Source organism: Antedon bifida, chromosome 7, assembly GCF_963402885.1.
Source record: "Antedon bifida chromosome 7, ecAntBifi1.1, whole genome shotgun sequence".
NCBI lineage: Eukaryota > Metazoa > Echinodermata > Crinoidea > Comatulida > Antedonidae > Antedon > Antedon bifida.
The window spans coordinates 14,353,775-14,371,189 of NC_136232.1; the positions used below are offsets into that span (position 1 = coordinate 14,353,775).

General features: G+C 33.4%; 3 protein-coding genes across 5 annotated transcripts in view; 2 read left to right on the plus strand and 1 right to left on the minus strand.

The window, feature by feature from the left end:
* Window positions 1-1,792: 1,792 nt before the first annotated feature.
* On the plus strand, window positions 1,793-6,872 carry LOC144849219 (uncharacterized). 2 transcript variants are annotated; one of them, XM_078706281.1, is made up of 3 exons: window positions 1,793-1,918; window positions 3,938-4,520; window positions 5,038-6,872. In XM_078706281.1, exons 2-3 carry the CDS (start codon window positions 3,961-3,963, stop codon window positions 5,099-5,101), a joined length of 624 nt encoding a protein of 207 aa, XP_078562407.1. In that variant the 5' UTR covers window positions 1,793-1,918; window positions 3,938-3,960; the 3' UTR covers window positions 5,102-6,872. The 2 variants fall into 2 exon arrangements, with proteins under 2 accessions (XP_078562407.1, XP_078562405.1); XM_078706279.1 differs by lacking the exon at window positions 1,793-1,918 and having other exon boundaries at window positions 3,886-4,520.
* Window positions 6,873-8,067: 1,195 nt separating this feature from the next.
* The window catches only part of LOC144849197 (uncharacterized), a 60,580-nt gene continuing 51,232 nt past the window's right edge, over window positions 8,068-17,415 (plus strand). The window contains exon 1 of one of the 2 annotated variants that reach the window (XM_078706241.1): window positions 8,068-8,161. The gene's annotated coding sequence lies outside the window, so the exon portion shown is untranslated. Of the gene's footprint in view, window positions 8,166-17,415 lie in introns of both variants that reach the window. The other variant, XM_078706240.1, reaches the window with a different exon arrangement.
* On the minus strand, window positions 8,834-9,307 carry LOC144848862 (uncharacterized). Its single transcript, XM_078705802.1, has 2 exons — window positions 9,164-9,307; window positions 8,834-9,072 (listed from the first exon to the last, which is right to left on the minus strand). The coding sequence occupies exons 1-2, from the start codon at window positions 9,288-9,290 to the stop codon at window positions 8,843-8,845; spliced, it is 357 nt and encodes a 118-aa protein (XP_078561928.1). The 5' UTR covers window positions 9,291-9,307; the 3' UTR covers window positions 8,834-8,842.

The following is a 17,415-nucleotide window of genomic DNA, read 5'->3' on the forward strand; positions in this document are numbered from 1 at the left end:
CAAATATCACATGCAGTAAAACAAGTCTAATTTTAACCATAAAAATATTTATTTTGTTTTTAACTTTGTATTATATTATGTATTTTTTTTTCTTTTCATGAATACGGGAACCTTTTTTCATGTACCATAAAAATGGTTTTAATGAGCACTTCACGGATACAGTACTTAATTTTCTTTTTTTTGGTCAATATAATTTGTTGCTTTAGGTCTACGTGTAACGGATTGAACAGAGTAGGATAAAGTATTCAGTATCGGGTAGTGCATTAGTAACAGAGTTGACCTAATAATAATTATTATGCCTAATAGATCAAACGATTAAGGAACTTGTTTAATACCAGTGTTTGGTAGTTTAGAATACCATGCCACATAGTGCATTGGTGTAGGCCTACACGATCTAGCTCATTTATTAAGCTGCTTTCACACCGCGCTCGGATTCTTGAGGTACCATGAGAAAAATATCATGGAAAATGGGTTCAGTTGTAAAGCATACGAATCGTTTACACTGAATTCGTACGATTTGAATACGTACATGATTCGGGTTTCAAATTCGTAGCGATGGATCAAGAAGCCATTTGTTTTCTGAAATCGTACGATTTTTTTCTTTCGTCCAATCAGCTTTGAGTATGAATGACCTTGCTTGACATCGGATATCAGATTTCTTGACCGATGTAAAAGCACGCCCAATGGTAGAAATATTTTTCTTAGGACGCCGGACCGAATCCGGGCGCGATGTGAAAGTGGCTTAAGGGGTTTCGGATTACTACGGATTTTGTAATTAGTAGTTTGTAATTACTACGGAAATTCGGCCTAATTTTACGGACGTAGAGAAATGAAAAAAAAAAAATCCACTGACCGCCGTTAAATTGTCAATTTACATATAGATTCTTCCAACACTGGACTTCTTTATTGTCCCTTTGAGTAATTCCAAAAAAATAACAAATAAAAGATTTCGAAAAAAAGTGGGTCATTTTGAAGTATCATAATAGTTATTAACTTTCACCAAAAATTAGTCCAAAACAAAATCATTTAACTGAAATACAGACGTTTTTTGTGCAAAAAAATAACTTTGACTTCCAGTCAAAGTTTCGATCAAAACATATCTCATAATGCAACACGCTTGTTTGGCTACTCTGTATGCATAATTATAAAACTTCCTCGCGATTTGTGTGAGAACACCTTCTCAATCGTGACGAGTTGTAAACAATCCTAATTAGCATCATGCATAATGCTTACTCGTGGTTTGAAATCTTTGTTTACTTTCGCTCGTGACGATTTTCCAGACGAAATGTAATCAAATTAATTTACTTGTTGTTTTTGGCTCAAATTTTCGACTTAAAGTGAATAACTTTAATATTACTTTGATATGGCCAATTTAAATTTAGAATATTTTGACCTTCATTTTTTTGTGTTTCAAGGGACAATACATCTTTAACGGACGTTAATGGTTAATATATGCTTATGATGAAGTGGGATCTAAATTTTAATTTAGTGGCAGAAAAAAACATTTAGTATGAAATTAAGGGTGTTGCCCGGGCAACTGGGGCAACACCCCTGCGTCCGCCCCTGTCAGATATAATGAACTAATACACCATTTAAATCATCATGTGTATACACTCTCTAAATAGTATTTTTGGCTTTGCCTTTATTGGGGCCATAAAATGGGACATAAAATAAATATTTATTGCGAGTGACACACGTACCTGTATTGTCAATGCATTTTGCCGCAGTTTTGGCGTCAAAACAATATAGAGGGCAGACTTTGCACTATTAAAAAAAACCCTTAAACCAACAACAACAACGAGGAGGCTAGGCCTAGCGCAATAATATTATAAATGAAGGAAGGAGAATTGTGCCTAACCAGCTAGATTAGTTGGGTATATGTTAAGAAGAAGCCATATTGTTCATCATTTCATGAAGTGTAAGTGGAATCTGTATAACTTAAATATCCTTGTTTGGCCTAGGCCTCCTATTACTATTATTAGCTAGGCTCTAGCCTAGATAGGCCTATAATAATAGGCCTACCCTTCTCCTCAGCCTAGCTAGCAAAAGTCTAAGAAAGGGCTACTACTAGGCCTAGATAGGTCGGATGCTAGTCAAGTCGCCCCATCGCAAAGTCGCCCCATCGCAAAGTCGCCCCATCGCAAAGTCGCCCCAAACATTCAGTTTACTATTAGTATTAGTACCGTATATTTCGGTGTATAAGTCGCACCTGTGTATAAGACGCACCCCCTAACTGAGAGTAAAATATCAGTATTTTTTATATCGTCGATGTATAAGACGCACTTTATATTTCATTAAATTGTAATCAATATTATTCTAATAATATATTTTGTTATATCTACAACGGCGTTCTTTATTTAGATTTTTTCTTACCTAGGCTCGGCCGCGCCCAGCCTCAACAAGTTCTTTCTAACTTGTTATTCATGAGTTTCACACCCGCAACATCGAGTGCATGACCGCGTGTGTAACACGCACGTGTGTGGGCTAGCTTCGCTCGATCATTTCGAGAGGGCGCACGTTTTCACAGACAATCGTATTCGATTAGTATATCTATGTATCCGAGAAGTGTGTACGCTAGGTCCATGCTATAATCAACTGGAGAATATACTAGTCGAATACCGTACACCATGTGGCTGCCAAGAGGGCTTGCGCTGGGGGTACGGCGGTCGGCGATTGTGCGTATAACTATAAATAAATACTATTCCAATCGTAATCGTTTACAAATGAAATGTTATCGGAGCGCCTAAAACAGCTCCATAATGAACAAATCTTTTCATCATATTTAGTATAACATCACGCTAAAATGACTTGAAAACTAGGCAGAAGCAGGTTGCCGTTACGTTACGGTTAGTACACTGTAGCTAGGCCTAGCCTACTCAGGCCTAGCCAACGAGGTGACGATATGTACAATCTGTGTGGTGAGGCATTTATGTTCGGTGTATAAGACGCACCCTTAATTTAGAGGTCAAATTTGCGTGTCAAAAGTGCGACTTATACACCGAAATATACAGTATTACAATGAACATTCGATTATAAGCCTGGAAATGCAATCCCATCATTATCCATTATTGCATCATATCACCACTATATGTCGTAACTGATTATCAAATTTAAAAGATCGCAAACCAGACTTCTACAAATCTTCCAAAATTTTTGTTTCATTTTGATAAAAATTAGAACATATTTTATTATGTGGATCATGTTAAATACACCTATGCTACACTGTATATAGATATACAGTATTATATACTGTATGTATCAGGTCATAGGATGGCACACATCAACTTTCTGCCCTAATATTTTAACATACTGTATGTGCATGTTGCATTTGCACAGATTTTGTTTATGTCGGTAAAATTATCATCTTTTATCAAAATGATCACCTATAATTTGTCATAGTGACAAATTAAATTCTAGTTATGGTAGCCAATGAGTTCTAGATATGAATTCATGTACACATTTGACCTACAAAATGTTACGATGCATCATAATAGCCACCTGAATTGAAGATTTTTTCTATTTTGTCATAATCACATTTAACAGAGGGCATCTCGCTTATGTGCCTGATTTCCTATCAAATTTGTATACAGTATTCTCAAACATGTATCATCATTCAGCCTATATTATATAACCCGGGCCATACTTAGATGAGGTAAAAAGATTTCATTGCAAATCGGAAATCAAAGTTAGGAGATTTATGAGTATAGCTAAATGTCAACAGAGCTTAAACTGCCTTTTCTCCTTTTATATAACAATTTGATTGACGAGTTGGATGGCTTAGTTGTGTAGTGATAAATAAAATAATAAGGTATAGCTATATATCAAAGTAATGTATAATAATTTAATTCCATGATAAATAACTAATTTGCTTATTTAATTATTATGTATCTTAATTGTATATAATATAACATTCTGCTTCAATTTTTTTCTTCTACAGATTTGTTGAATACATAAGGCAACATGTACAATTATAATCCTGATTTGCAGATGGTGTATGGCCAGACGACTGTACCAAGCAACTCACCGCCCCTCACTTATTTAACATTCATAGCAGCAGATCGGCAGCATGCAGCCTCAAAGGGATGCAGCAGAGGTTTTATGATTGTAGGTGCATTGATGTTTGTTCTTGGAATTGCACTTGCTACTCAGAGAACCAACATCCTAGGTTTTATGCTACTATCAAGTGGATTGCTGTTCATATTCATTGGAGCTACTGCAGGTCGACGTGCCAGACAGAATATGATGAATTCTAACCCGCTTAGTGTTCAATCTGTACAGTATACTCAAGGGCAAGCAATGATTACATATGCCCCTTTGCCAGGCTACCCACCATTCCAAAACAGACCAATGAATTCTGGAATAGCATCTGCACAACAACCTACCAGCTATATACCTTGCGATTTACCAACTTATGATACACAGGGATACTCTGTATTAAGACCAGATATTCCTGATCAGCCAACAACAGCTCCAGATCCCACTTCAATATACTCACATCCAACTTACCATCCACCAAATAGGTATTTTACAAGTACAATTATCATAAATTTAATTTGTTGTTATTGTATCCATATTATCTGTGCTATCATTGCTGGTGCAAAACATAATATTTCCATTATGTGAGGTATCTGGGTTACTGTAGGTCGATGTGCATTGACACATATAACCTAAATGTATGACAAGTTTCATTGCAAGCCCCAATCAATATCAATAAATCATTCTCCATTTTTAATGCGCCATTCCATTGCTCATTGCAAAATCAGAATAAAGTGAGTTTTTAGAAGTGACTTAAAATTGTCCAACAATGAGTTTCTAATTTGTAAAGGCAGATTGTTTCTAAGCCTTTGTCCAACAGTACTAAAAGTCTGAAGGAAACTCCTTGGAATGTGCATTGTAAGAGCAGTTGTTTGCTCTCAGTTCTCCTTTCCTCACTTCAGTGCCCCATTCAGCTAGTAATTTAGTAGCTTTTATGTTTGGGGTCAAATGTTGTGAATCCATATCAATTTATAATAGCGCCATCTATGTTATATCTTTCAGAGTGGAATCATCTGTTGGATATTTGGATGATGCAGTTGTTGAGAAACAGGCACATCCACCATAGTACTACTGAATATAGTCTGTGGCAAATCCATAAAGGTGAAAGAATGTGCACTTTTTAGGTATTGAAAAATATATACTCTAAAAAGCCTTTTTCTGTCTTCATTTTTTGTCAAGAAGTTGCTTAGTAGACGTACAAGAAACATCCAGAATTATTTCAATAATTTAAGCTAAAAAATTGTAAAGCCTAAATAAAGCACAGCTATACATTTTTTAATTTTATGTTTGATATATCCAAACACAGGGTTCCACATATTCATCAATAGCCATAACAATTTTGAGTACAACTTTGTTTAAATATCTCAAATATGTGGGTCCATTATGTATTGTTATTATGTATTTCATGTTGTTCATCCTTTAATCAAGTACAATGCAAGTTGTTTTAATTTATTTTAAATATTACTATCATCTGGTAGATAATACTGTAGGTGTATGCAATTGAATTGGACATTTATTTTTCTATGCAATGACATCACCAGTCCTTAATATAATATTGAACGTCAAGACTTGCCAACCTGAATAGTTAATAGATAGTTTTTGGTTGAACATGTAAACAGGAATCAATTTGCATAACAGCGTAGTTTAGCAAACAGTATTAACATACTGTAGTGTTCGTTTAGATTTCTTTTCGATGATAGAAGCTTAGATTTGATGACATAACACACACCACTCGTATTGAAGTCCTAGAGTCTATGCCTAGACCTTTTTAAGTTGAAGTAAATGTGTGATACTGTAACATTTGGCGATGAACATTTTTTATCCTTTAGCTATTTTGTTTTCTTATTTCTGCACATATGAATTCATATATATTTTGATATGGTTGGGTTAACATTTTGCATTGATTGACGCTATTTATAGAAATAATGTCCTTAAATAAGGCTTTCGTAATTTACTTATTTGTTTACAAAGCGGGCAGATCTTGAAATAATGTTAAGGTTTCCTTGTTCGGCCAAAAACTCTCTTACTACAATCTGGTAGGCTCTACAGTATTTTTCACTGTTTTTATTGTTGTTACTAGCTTTGTGTAGAATTGATTATATTTTGTATAAAGTTTCACGTTTAAAATTACAAAAGTGTTGGTAATATATAATATGCGAGTGTAGCCGACTGGTGTGATACGAAAGTTGCTAATTATTTCACTCATAAAATACAAAAGAAACAGTTAATTTTAACCAAAAACCATTGACTGACAAACAATTTAGGTATTTTTTGCTTTGAATTACATTTTTTTTCAGGAAAATAATTTTTTTTTTCGATCCTTATTATCCTATTCAAACTATTATGTAACATTACAATGGCATATTCAACAAAAAGTTCTTAACAAATTTTTTTTATAAGTAATATAGCATTGTTTATTAGGACATTTTCATTGACAAGATATTAATGAAAATGTATATATAATATTTATCAGTTTATAACTTAATCTGACAGCATACTGTAGTCTACTATGCAGTGTGTAACTACTGTATACAATGTATTATTGTGCAATAATAAAAGAGATAGTGTAATAGTAGTAATTTATGGTACATGTAATGTAAAACTTGTGTGCAATAAAGACCACCATAGTATTTAATGTGTAATAAAATTGTTTCTAAATTAGAGTAATTCTACTATTAAATAAAAACATGTGATCGGATCTTAAATGCTTTATTTATATAAAATGTATGTATACTTCACCTTGGACAAATTACTGTAGTGCGTATTGTTTGCTGGTGCTAGTATTGTAAACTTTATTTTAAATATTTATTTAATTCAATTGTATTGTATCACTTGAATTGTCAGTATATGTTTTATGAATAAATTGAACATTATGAAATCTGATTGTTGATTGACATTTTGTTAGTAGTAGTACCATACATAATATGAACTGGGACTAGGGAAACCCTGGTTCAGGAAAAAAATGATATAAGCGTTTCTTGTAAAAACAGGCTAGAGAGAAAGAGAGGCCTACATCCAGACCAAAAGTCAGTACTGGGACTATAACTGCGGATAGGCCTATTTGTGAAATCAGACATTATACTTGATATACCGTAATTAAACAAGAAATATTTCTTACAAAAAACGCTGCTCGCTTGTTGATGTAACAGTTATTGTCCCTCTGAACAATTTTTTTTTCTTCAAATTTGTTTTTGAATGTGTCATTTTATTATTTACCTGAAAAAAATTACTTTGTCTGTCTGTCAGACAATGGTTTTTGGGTTAAAATTAAACGTTTCTTTTCTCTTTTTATAAGTGAATAATTATTATTTTTTGTTACAGAAGTGAATAACTTTTGTATTTGAAGTAAAATACAACAAGAATTCATACTTTGATATGTCATAATTGTGCAATTGAAATTGAAAAATAAAAAATACTCTGAATCTGTAAAAGATGGTGCAGTTATTAAATAATTTAAATAAAAATGATGTCTAAATAATATTAAAGCCAAAACAGACTCAATTTCTGTCCCTTTAGTTTATTTATTTGCTAAGGTCAAGTCTGAGGGTCACTATACCACCAAAATAAAGTTTTATTATTTGACAGCGAATTATTATAATAACGACCTAGGTTAACAGCAATAACAAAATAATTACGTATTGAGCAAGATTTTACAGATTACTACTACATGCATCTCAATAATACTGTATTTATCAGCAAATTTTTTCATAGACTCTCTTCTCCCAGACGTACTTTGGGGTTTGTAATTTGAGCATGACCCGTCCGAGTTTACAAAATACCAAAAATGTCAGCCTCTAGAAATAATATTTAGCTTCCGCTTGATATAGCTTCTGAATGAGTAGTCCTCTGGGGATATAGCTGGGTAAAGCCGCGGCGCGAAAATAAATAATCATAATAAACTGGTGGCGCTATTTCATTTCACACACCTTTCTTTTGTTTTGACATGTGCTTCTCCTTTTTAATAGTTAAGAATTTCCTGCTGACGTAAGTTAGGCCTATTATATTTATAACGCCGTTGTTAGCACTTTGTATTTATAATTTAAGTTAAATTTCCAAAACGGTTTACTCAATTTATAAGAATGGCAGATTAGATTTTGAAAGCAGTAACTACAGAAACTCGGTGTAGGTAAGTAAAGTAGGGTTAGGCCTGGCCCTAGCTAGCTAGGCTAGGCCTACACTACTAGGGATATGACCGTTTGGGCCGCCGACAAGTTGAGCCGCCGCTAGTTTCTATGAAACGCCCACCGCGTCTTTTACTATATTCCGTGTAATGATTACGCCGTCAAGCAGTAGGCTCACAGTAGTAGACCTGTTGGCGTTTTTTAAAATGCAAAATACAAACGTGCAAAAAAGTAACGTATACAAACTTTATTGTTTTTCAAGGTTTTAACAGTTAATAAAATCAAAATATAAACATACTGTAGGCCTACTTCATTTTGTTGTTTTTATCAAAGTAACGTATAAGTTTATTATTTTTACCAGTTAATCTATACAATTAAATATATAAAATTACATACTTAATGTACAATTTCGTAAGTATACAATTCTTTTTTTTAATCACAAGGTTCAAATAGTTCATCTACAATCAAATACATAACTACTTAACCTACAGTTTTTATCATAGAAAATTGAATGTATACAAAGTTATTGTTTTTTATTATTCAAGGTTTAAACAGTTAATCTACAATCAAATAGAATAAATAATAAATATAATTACATAAAAGAAAAGAAATAGGGCCTATAATTATTCGTTAAATCATTGTTTTATTTAGCCGTGTACATTCATGTCTAAAATTTACTGTTGGTTTTATTTTGTTGAATATTTTATAAGGCGACTTGCGGATGTCATCAGAGCGCGAACACCTCGGTTGCCTGCTGTGTATTCGTCCCATATTCTGGTCAAGTGTTGGTTTGCTCTGATAGCGCTGATGGATGAAAGTCTAGTGATGTCCTCTCGAAATACCAGTTCTGCGGCCAACGTAACCGACACTGCCTCCTCATACAGCAATTGGCACATGAGATAAAACTGAAGATTTCCTGTTAGAAAGAAAAGACAAATAAGCAATTGTACTAAATTAACACATTTAGATAGTTGTTAGGAATTGATTTTCATTCAAACTGGACTTACCACGTTTAGCACGATAGTTTATGCGTCGATGCCATCCTTCAATGTCATTGTTGGTTCGCACAAGTTGACGATAGACAACCCAGTCTTGTGGCATGAAAATACGACCATTTATCCATGTTGTCCGCATATACTCCAACAATGGCGCAAGTGCTTCAACTCCAATCACATCTTCTTCGATTGCGGCGAGGTGTATTCGTAACCAAGACTGTCGAACAGCTTTGCCTGGAAGAAAAAAAAACAAGCATTAGTAAATTTAAATATATCGTTCTTCTTAAAAATTGTAAATGAAAGCAAATTTGGTTAAATATTGAAATCAATAAACAGATCTCTATATGTTTTCTAACTACATTTAAAATTAAGAATGTTTGTGTAACATTAAAAGATAAATGAAAATATTCGTCACAATGTGCCTATTATAGGCCTAGCCTATACATAATATATTTAAACAGAGAATTGAAATAAAAGGGAGACGAATTCACACAAGACAATTTTTTTTTAAAGGGGGATTCTGGGTTTAAAATTGCTTTTAAATATCGTTTATTTATTAAATAAAAAATATTATAACAATATAGACATGTCAGAATGAAGAAGTAATAACGAGAAATTAAAAAAATTAAATTTCATATACATTTTAGGGTAAATTCATGGAAAGTCTGTTTTTCAGCAGCTTAGGGAAGCTCATTAATATTCATGAGATATTCACAAAATCACGTCATCAGTGGATTCCAAACTCGCGACGTCATGTACGAGTGTGTTTGTCAACTAATTTACATCCCTCTCCCCTGTCAAACGACAACCACCCGATCATTGTGAAATACATTTTTTGTAGATTTTCTAAGCTAGGCCTAAAGTGTAATAATAACAGTAGTAGCATATATTTATTTGACATTTAATGAAATACAAAATTTAGTACAGATTATATATAGATTGTATACAGTTATACTATTTTTATACCTCGAATAGTACAGATCGTATTATCGGCTTCAAGTACTAGGCTAGGCCTAGCCTAGTATTATTTTTTGTCATGGGTGAGAGCCATTCTGACTAGGGATTCCATGCCACGATGGCTACCCTACGTTTTACATTGGGGCCCATCATGGGCCTAGCTAGCCTACTAAACGATTGGCCCATAAATAACAAAACTCAGTGGATCCAAACCCATCCTATCAACCAAACTCCTAAACAATCTAAACCTAAAACGTTCTACAAAATCGGCTGTAAATATTGAGGCAAAACAAGGTCCGATCGCCGTCCGCACGTACGTATGCCTATGGTGTCCCGATCGTCTAAGTAGGCCTAAAAAATAGGCCTAGTTTACTCTCCAAAAAAGCGGATACTGCATCAAGCAAGTAGATCAGGTAGTAGGAAGGAGACCTGGCCGATCCGGCCCAGTTAAAACCCTATGCGAATTGATACTACCAGGCCTTTTACTATAGGCTACACTTGTTAAAATTAGCAATACTTATGTTTACAAATATTCCAACTCTCTCATTCGAGCTATATTATCTATACCATTCCGGTAGGTCGAGTCGACCTTCAATCAAATACTGTACATCGTTCATGTTGTGATTATAGACGGGGTATACTCGACCCGACCAGTTTGGTATTGTATACTGTATCTGCTTATCACGTGACGATGCCAGGCATGGGCAGCAGAGAGAGCACGTGTATCGTCGTCTCGCTCTCCTCGCTCAGGAATGTATACGTTACGCTTCATTGATTTTGAAGGCTTTCCCTAAGTCAGTGCGAAAATCGGCAAACGTAAAGTGCAAACATATCTAAGTTTTCACTGTTTTGATAAATTTTCATAGAAAATTGACTTCATAAATGGGAAGACCGACTAAAATTACATCAGATAAGTATAATTTCACAAAAGTAATTGATATGGTTAATGATAACGAGTCGTCGGAAGATTGACCATTTCACGAATTTCCTATTCTGTAACACAGTGTCATATCGCCGTAGCTGCACTTGTAATCTGGCCTCATTTCACAGCCTTTGTTCTGCTTCACTGGGCGCTTATATAAATTGAAACTTTTACCGTTCAAGAGACAAACAAATATATTTTACATTTTTTACTATTCATTTTAAACCCGGAACCCCCCTTTAAATGAAATCAATAAACAGTTCTCGACTAGGTGTATTTTAACTACGTTTAAAATTAAGAATACAAAAATGAAAGAAACTATTTGTCAACTAGTGCATACTAAAGCCTATACATAATGTATTCAAACAGAGAATTGAAATAAAATTGGGACACAAGATAATTGAAAAAAATAATAAAAACCGTAAAGCCTACCTTCCCACGTTTAGATGCTGAGCCAACTACCCTGTACGTTACCGCTGGTTCTTCCAGTACTACCTCTGGGTTGGGTTGAGGGTATGGGTTTTCTAAATCATCCTCTATGAAATCATCTGGTTCCACAAAGTGACCCAATTCCGCAGCATATATATCGTCTTCTGGTTGTACGGGGTTCCTCTCCAACATGCACTCATTACAAGACCAATCCAGGTAACCGTCTTCCATGCCTTGTCGATATTGCTCTCGCGTTATCCCGGTCCCACATATCCGATGTTGCCACCTCCCGCACTCCTCACACAACACACCTTCTTGACGTTCAGCAACTGGATCTTGGCACTCTATACACTCGTTCATGATTGATAATATTGATGATAACAGTTGAAAACTAAATCGAAAGTGACAGTTCTTGGAATATTCTGTTATTTATAAGGACTTTGCAGCAAAAATGCTTTTTTAGTAAAACAAAGGTTGCTTTTAAAAAAAAGCAAAGCGCTTGGCCGATAACACTGCTCATCTTTGTTTTAGATTTGTTATTGTATAATTTTTACATCCTTTGAAACCGAATGAAATAAAAGTATGTATTGTTTTAGTACGCAAAGCGTTCCGTCGACATGTCGGTATTGCTTTGTGGACTGTCTTTTGTTGTTTTTTATTCATGACGTTTTTTGTTTGTTTTTATCTCTGTTCTTTATGTTGGCGTCGCAATAAATCAAATCCAAGCTATAATGTGCACATTTTACAACTGAATAAAACAAACGCAGTTTGAAACAATTCATTATGTAAATTTAATATAAATACTGTAATGACATTACATGTAATTTCTAGCTACAGTACTTGTACTTTAATCATACATTACAAGTTACACAGAGACACACGTTCAAGACCTGTGGATTTTATTTTACACGATATGTTATCGGTGGTACTTTAACATTTCAACATTTCAATTATAGAAAATTTACAAAATAATTGCTTTACCTGATTAGGGAACCCTAACCCTATATTGTATTTTATATATAATAAAACATTAAATACGAAAAATACAAAAAAATAAACTAGTAATAAATAAAAGAAAACAAAGCGATAATTTCTATTTAAACCATATTATTTGATCTAAACTGGTCTTATAAAATATATATATTTAACGTTCATCATATCTTGAAAGTAAATAGTTCTTGCTAATTTAAATTTAGATGTATATATATACGTAACATATTATTACTTATTATTAGGTGTTTTCAACGATATTACGATACTCTTTCTTTACCAATTAGCCTAGGAAACCTTAACTGAACATAAATATATTTTTTCACCGTATGAAATTTTATTACGTAATATTTATTGCTTTCAGAGAACATTACAATTTATAAAATATATAATTGAAAATAAATATATATATACAGTATATTACTTATCTATTATCTTATTTACAGAATAAATTAAATTTAATGTAAATATAATGAAACAATCACGATTTTTAATCCCGTTATTTTAATTTTGGTTACACAGTATTACTTTAAAAAAAATCTCTGTACTATAGTACAGGGATTTTTTTAAATTTATGTGACAAACATTAGTATTCGATGACACAAGTTTAATAATAATATTTAATTTTAGCAATTAGACAGACCTACTTTACATACAGTACTTTCACTTATAAATGTGTCCAACATCACTATTAATTAAACTTGTTACGTCGTAAATTATAATATTATAAAACAACGAGCACCGGCGAAAGTTAGCATTTGGCGTTCCATAGAAAATAACGTTTTTCTGGCGGCGGCTCAACTTGTCGGCGGCTCAACTTGGCCTAATCCCACTACTACTGGGTGCTGGTCAACCCGTACCCAACCAAACCAACCCGTACCCATGCCAACTCGTACCCAACTTGGATAACCCGTACCCAAATAATTGGTCAACTCGTACCCACTTTGGCTAACCCGTACCCAAACCAACCCGTACCCATGCCAACTCGTACCTAAATATTTGGCTTACTCGTACCCAAGTATTTGGCTTACCCGTACCCATTATTTGGCTTACCCGTACCCATTTTTGGCTTACTCGTACCCATTATTTGGCCTACTCGTACCCAATTTGAATAATTACTTGTAATGATTTGATCGGCGCAAAACTAGTGGTATGCTTTTGCCGTATGAATATTTTTATATTTAAATTGTTTTTTTATTTTACAGGTCTCGGTGAAATGTGTGCTAATAAAAATGATCATTGATTTGATTGTAGACTTCGTTTAAAGATATATTGTCCCCCTAAAAAAATATTTTTTTAAATTTTTTTATTGAATATGTTATTTTAATGTCACATAATAGTTATTCACTCTCACAAAAAATTGGGTCTGAAAAAAATTTATTTACCTGAGAAAAATGTAATTTAAAGCAAAAAATGGTCAAATTGTCTGGAAGGCAATGAGTTTTTGGGTAATTTAACTGTTTATTTTGTCTTTTTATAGGTGAAATAATTTTTTCCCCCGTTTTTTTTCTTATGGAAGTGAACAACTTCATTAAAACTGCAAAATGGCCTATTCAAAGTCCGATTTTAAAAATCTTTATTTTTCATGATTTTGGGGGACAATACATCTTTAATTAGGCATATATTTGTTAACATTTATTTAAATGTAGTATTATAGTTTTATAAACGTATGTTTGATGTGTCTTTTTTATTTACGTAAGAGAACATTAATTAAAAAAATATTTTAACTGTTGTATAGTTAGTATTACAATTCAATTAAGCCCAGGTAAATATAATATATATAATTTTATACTTATCAATTTTTATTCTTTTATTTTATTCTAATTATCTTCCCTGATTACATTCGATCAAGTAATTGTTATTTCTATTGTATTGGTATATTTAAAATTGGTTGAATTAACAACGCCCTGTTTTAAGCAAAAAACCTACAGGGCTATGGGGTCGAATTACTCGTAGATTTCGTGTTACGTGTTTTTGCTGACCGGGATTAACCTTTTATTATAAAAAACATGCATTTATAGGGCCGGCGTCAAAGAGACGACTCAGTAATGACGTATGATCGTTTTCCATATATTTTATTTATTAATAATTCAGTGAAATGATCATATACACGTACTGTCGTACTGTAAGGCAATTAAACATTTTGGCAGATTTTCTTCTACAACAGTGTTTTTGCTGAATGGGGATTCCTCTTTAATATTAAAAAAAAAACACATTTGTACGGGTCCATTTGTAGTGTGTCCAAAAATAGACAAAGCAATGTGGCGTATGATCGTTTTCTATTTATTTTTTTTCCTAAATAATTCAGTAAAATTATCTGTTTGTTTACGGTAATTAAACATTTTTGGTAAATGTTTCCTCAATAACTTACAGCTACGTGTTTTTGCTGACGAGGGATTCCCTTTTTTTAAAAAAAAATATGCATTCTATAATGTGCCAAATAAGACAAATGAATGAACTACGATCGTTTTTCCATGGCAACGGATGTCGTCTTATTTACTAAAATAATATAAACGTTCTGAAGGCCTACCTACACGTGTCTGAGTACTTGCGTATCTGTCAGCAATAAGATGATTTTTTTAAGTTTGAGTAGTATTTATTTCGGTTTTTAGTCGTAATAATACAGTAATAATCATTATAAAATGAAAACGTAATAACAGCAAATGTCGTCGTTTGTAATTAAATGTTAAATTATTGGAGGTTACCTTTTATTATTACTCTTACATCCGTCATTGTATACGAGATAAACGGCAATAATCTAATCTACTACTAAATGCTCATAGCAGCAGTGAGGCTGGTATCAACTTAAATAGTTTCGTGATTTTAAAATACGAGTGACTACTTAAAAATGTATTAAATATTTTCGAAATGTTAAAACAGTTTAATATTTTCCAAAACTTGCAAAACAAAACAACAAAAACCATTCGTTTTAAAACGATTTTCAAAAAGCACATTACTTCATTATCTGTATAATAAAATGAAAATACAAATTATGTATAAAAGATATTCATGTTTACTTTTAATAATTCAAGTTGTCATCATCACAGACTAGTGGGTATTTCAATTTCCGTGTACTACTATTCGTAGAAAATAATAAATTAATAACTCATAAATGAAAAAAAAATAGAATGCAGCACAGCCGGCCGACCACTGACATCTTCCACAGAGCCATATAAAACAGCGCCCTCAAGTATTAACTTGACCAAATACGACGTACGCAAATACGATGAAAGCTGTGCTTTTTTCGTACGAGTCTGTACATATTATTATACTTTTTAGGTCAATAGTTTTTGCCATTATAATATCGAACATATGATTGGTATCTAAATATTTAATAAAACTGGGTTTAAATGTAATATAAATATACTTTAAATAGCATTAAACTTGGGTACGGGCCAGCCAATGATGGGTGCGGGTCAGCCAAAATTTTGGGTACGAGTAAGCCAAATTTTTGGTACGAGGTGGTGGGTACTGGTTGGCATGGGTACGGGTTGACCTGTATTCCTACTACTAGCTAGCCTACACTAGCTACTAGGCCTGGCCTCTAGTTAGGATAGGGTGCTGGTCAACCCGTACCCATGCTAACTCGTACCCAACTTGGCTAACCCGTACCCAAATAATTGGTCAACTCGTACCCACTTTGGCTAACCCGTACCCAAACCAACCCGTACCCAAACCAACCCGTACCCATGCCAACTCGTACCTAAATATTTGGCTTACTCGTACACAAGTATTTGGCTTACTCGTACCCATTATTTGGCTTACCCGTACCTATTTTTGGCTTACTCGTACCCATTATTTGGCCTACTCGTACCCAATTTGAATAATTACTTGTAATGATTTGATCAGCGCAAAACTAGTGGTATGCTTGGTTTACGATGAAATCGGTCGCGTCTGAAATCGGTCGCGTTTGAAATCGGTCGCGATAAAATCAACTTCCGGTATTTTGTATGGTGCGCCGCTAGAGCTATACTTTTGATGATATCGGTCGCGTTTGAAATCGGTCGCGTTATTTTGTATGGATCAAGCGGGATGCATGCTAGAGCGGGATATACATTTTTCGTTTAATTTATATAGATTTAATTGATATCTTTTAGGAACTAGATTATTTATGTGGATATTTTTTACTTGGTTAATAAATATTTATTATCAATCATTACATTAATTTTTTTGTTTATATTTCACAGGTCTCGGAGAAGGACTGTGTCTTTTCAAAATGGCCATTTCTAAACACGTTTAAATATTATATTAGGCATATTAAATGTTATATTAGGCATATAATAATTTAAAAACAATAATTTTTACAATATAGCCAGTAAAGCCAGCGTATCCATTTTTATACTTATACATACTGTGGCAGATTATATCATATTATCCATGTCGTTAACAACATACTATTCGATCACCTTATTTTTATTTCTATTTTATTTCTATCCGTTATGTAGGATAATATTAAGTGTATAATGATTATTGTTGAGGCAAATCATGTGTATATTTTTATTTCTAATGTTTAAAATAGTTTTTAGTAAAATGATCATTATATGCGGATGGTTAAAAGGCGAGTTACTGAAATAAATTCCCGAATAAGCCATATCGGACATGCGCCTTCTATTATCGTGCAGCTGTTAACAATACGTTTATTTTGCTAACGGGGTTTCCCCTTTTTAAAAAAACATGCACTTGTTAGTGTGTCAAATCATGGACATAACATGTACGATCGTTGTCCATGGCCAGGTAAAGATGACGTCTATTACTAATAACCATACGTTTGAAACGTCTATAGGCCTCCGCACGTGTTTTTGTGAAACGATCCAATGAGCTATAGATGCTCGACGCGATTATGAGATCATGTTCATTCATTCTTTATTTAGCCTTTAAAATCGAAATACATTTAAAACATAGGTAACAAAATCAAGACACATGGAAATCTAAGGAGGCAAGGATAAGCAAAAGCAATTAAAATCGC

Bases quoted from the DNA above. Each gene is read 5' to 3' on its own strand.
- LOC144849219 (XM_078706281.1), top strand. From the start codon at position 3,961: ATGTACAATTATAATCCTGATTTGCAGATGGTGTATGGCCAGACGACT. The intron at 4,521-5,037 runs GTATTTTACAAG...TATATCTTTCAG, and splicing joins ACTTACCATCCACCAAATAG to AGTGGAATCATCTGTTGGAT.
- LOC144848862 (XM_078705802.1), bottom strand. From the start codon at position 9,290: ATGCGGACAACATGGATAAATGGTCGTATTTTCATGCCACAAGACTGG. The intron at 9,073-9,163 runs GTAAGTCCAGTT...TCTTTCTAACAG, and splicing joins AAACTATCGTGCTAAACGTG to GAAATCTTCAGTTTTATCTC.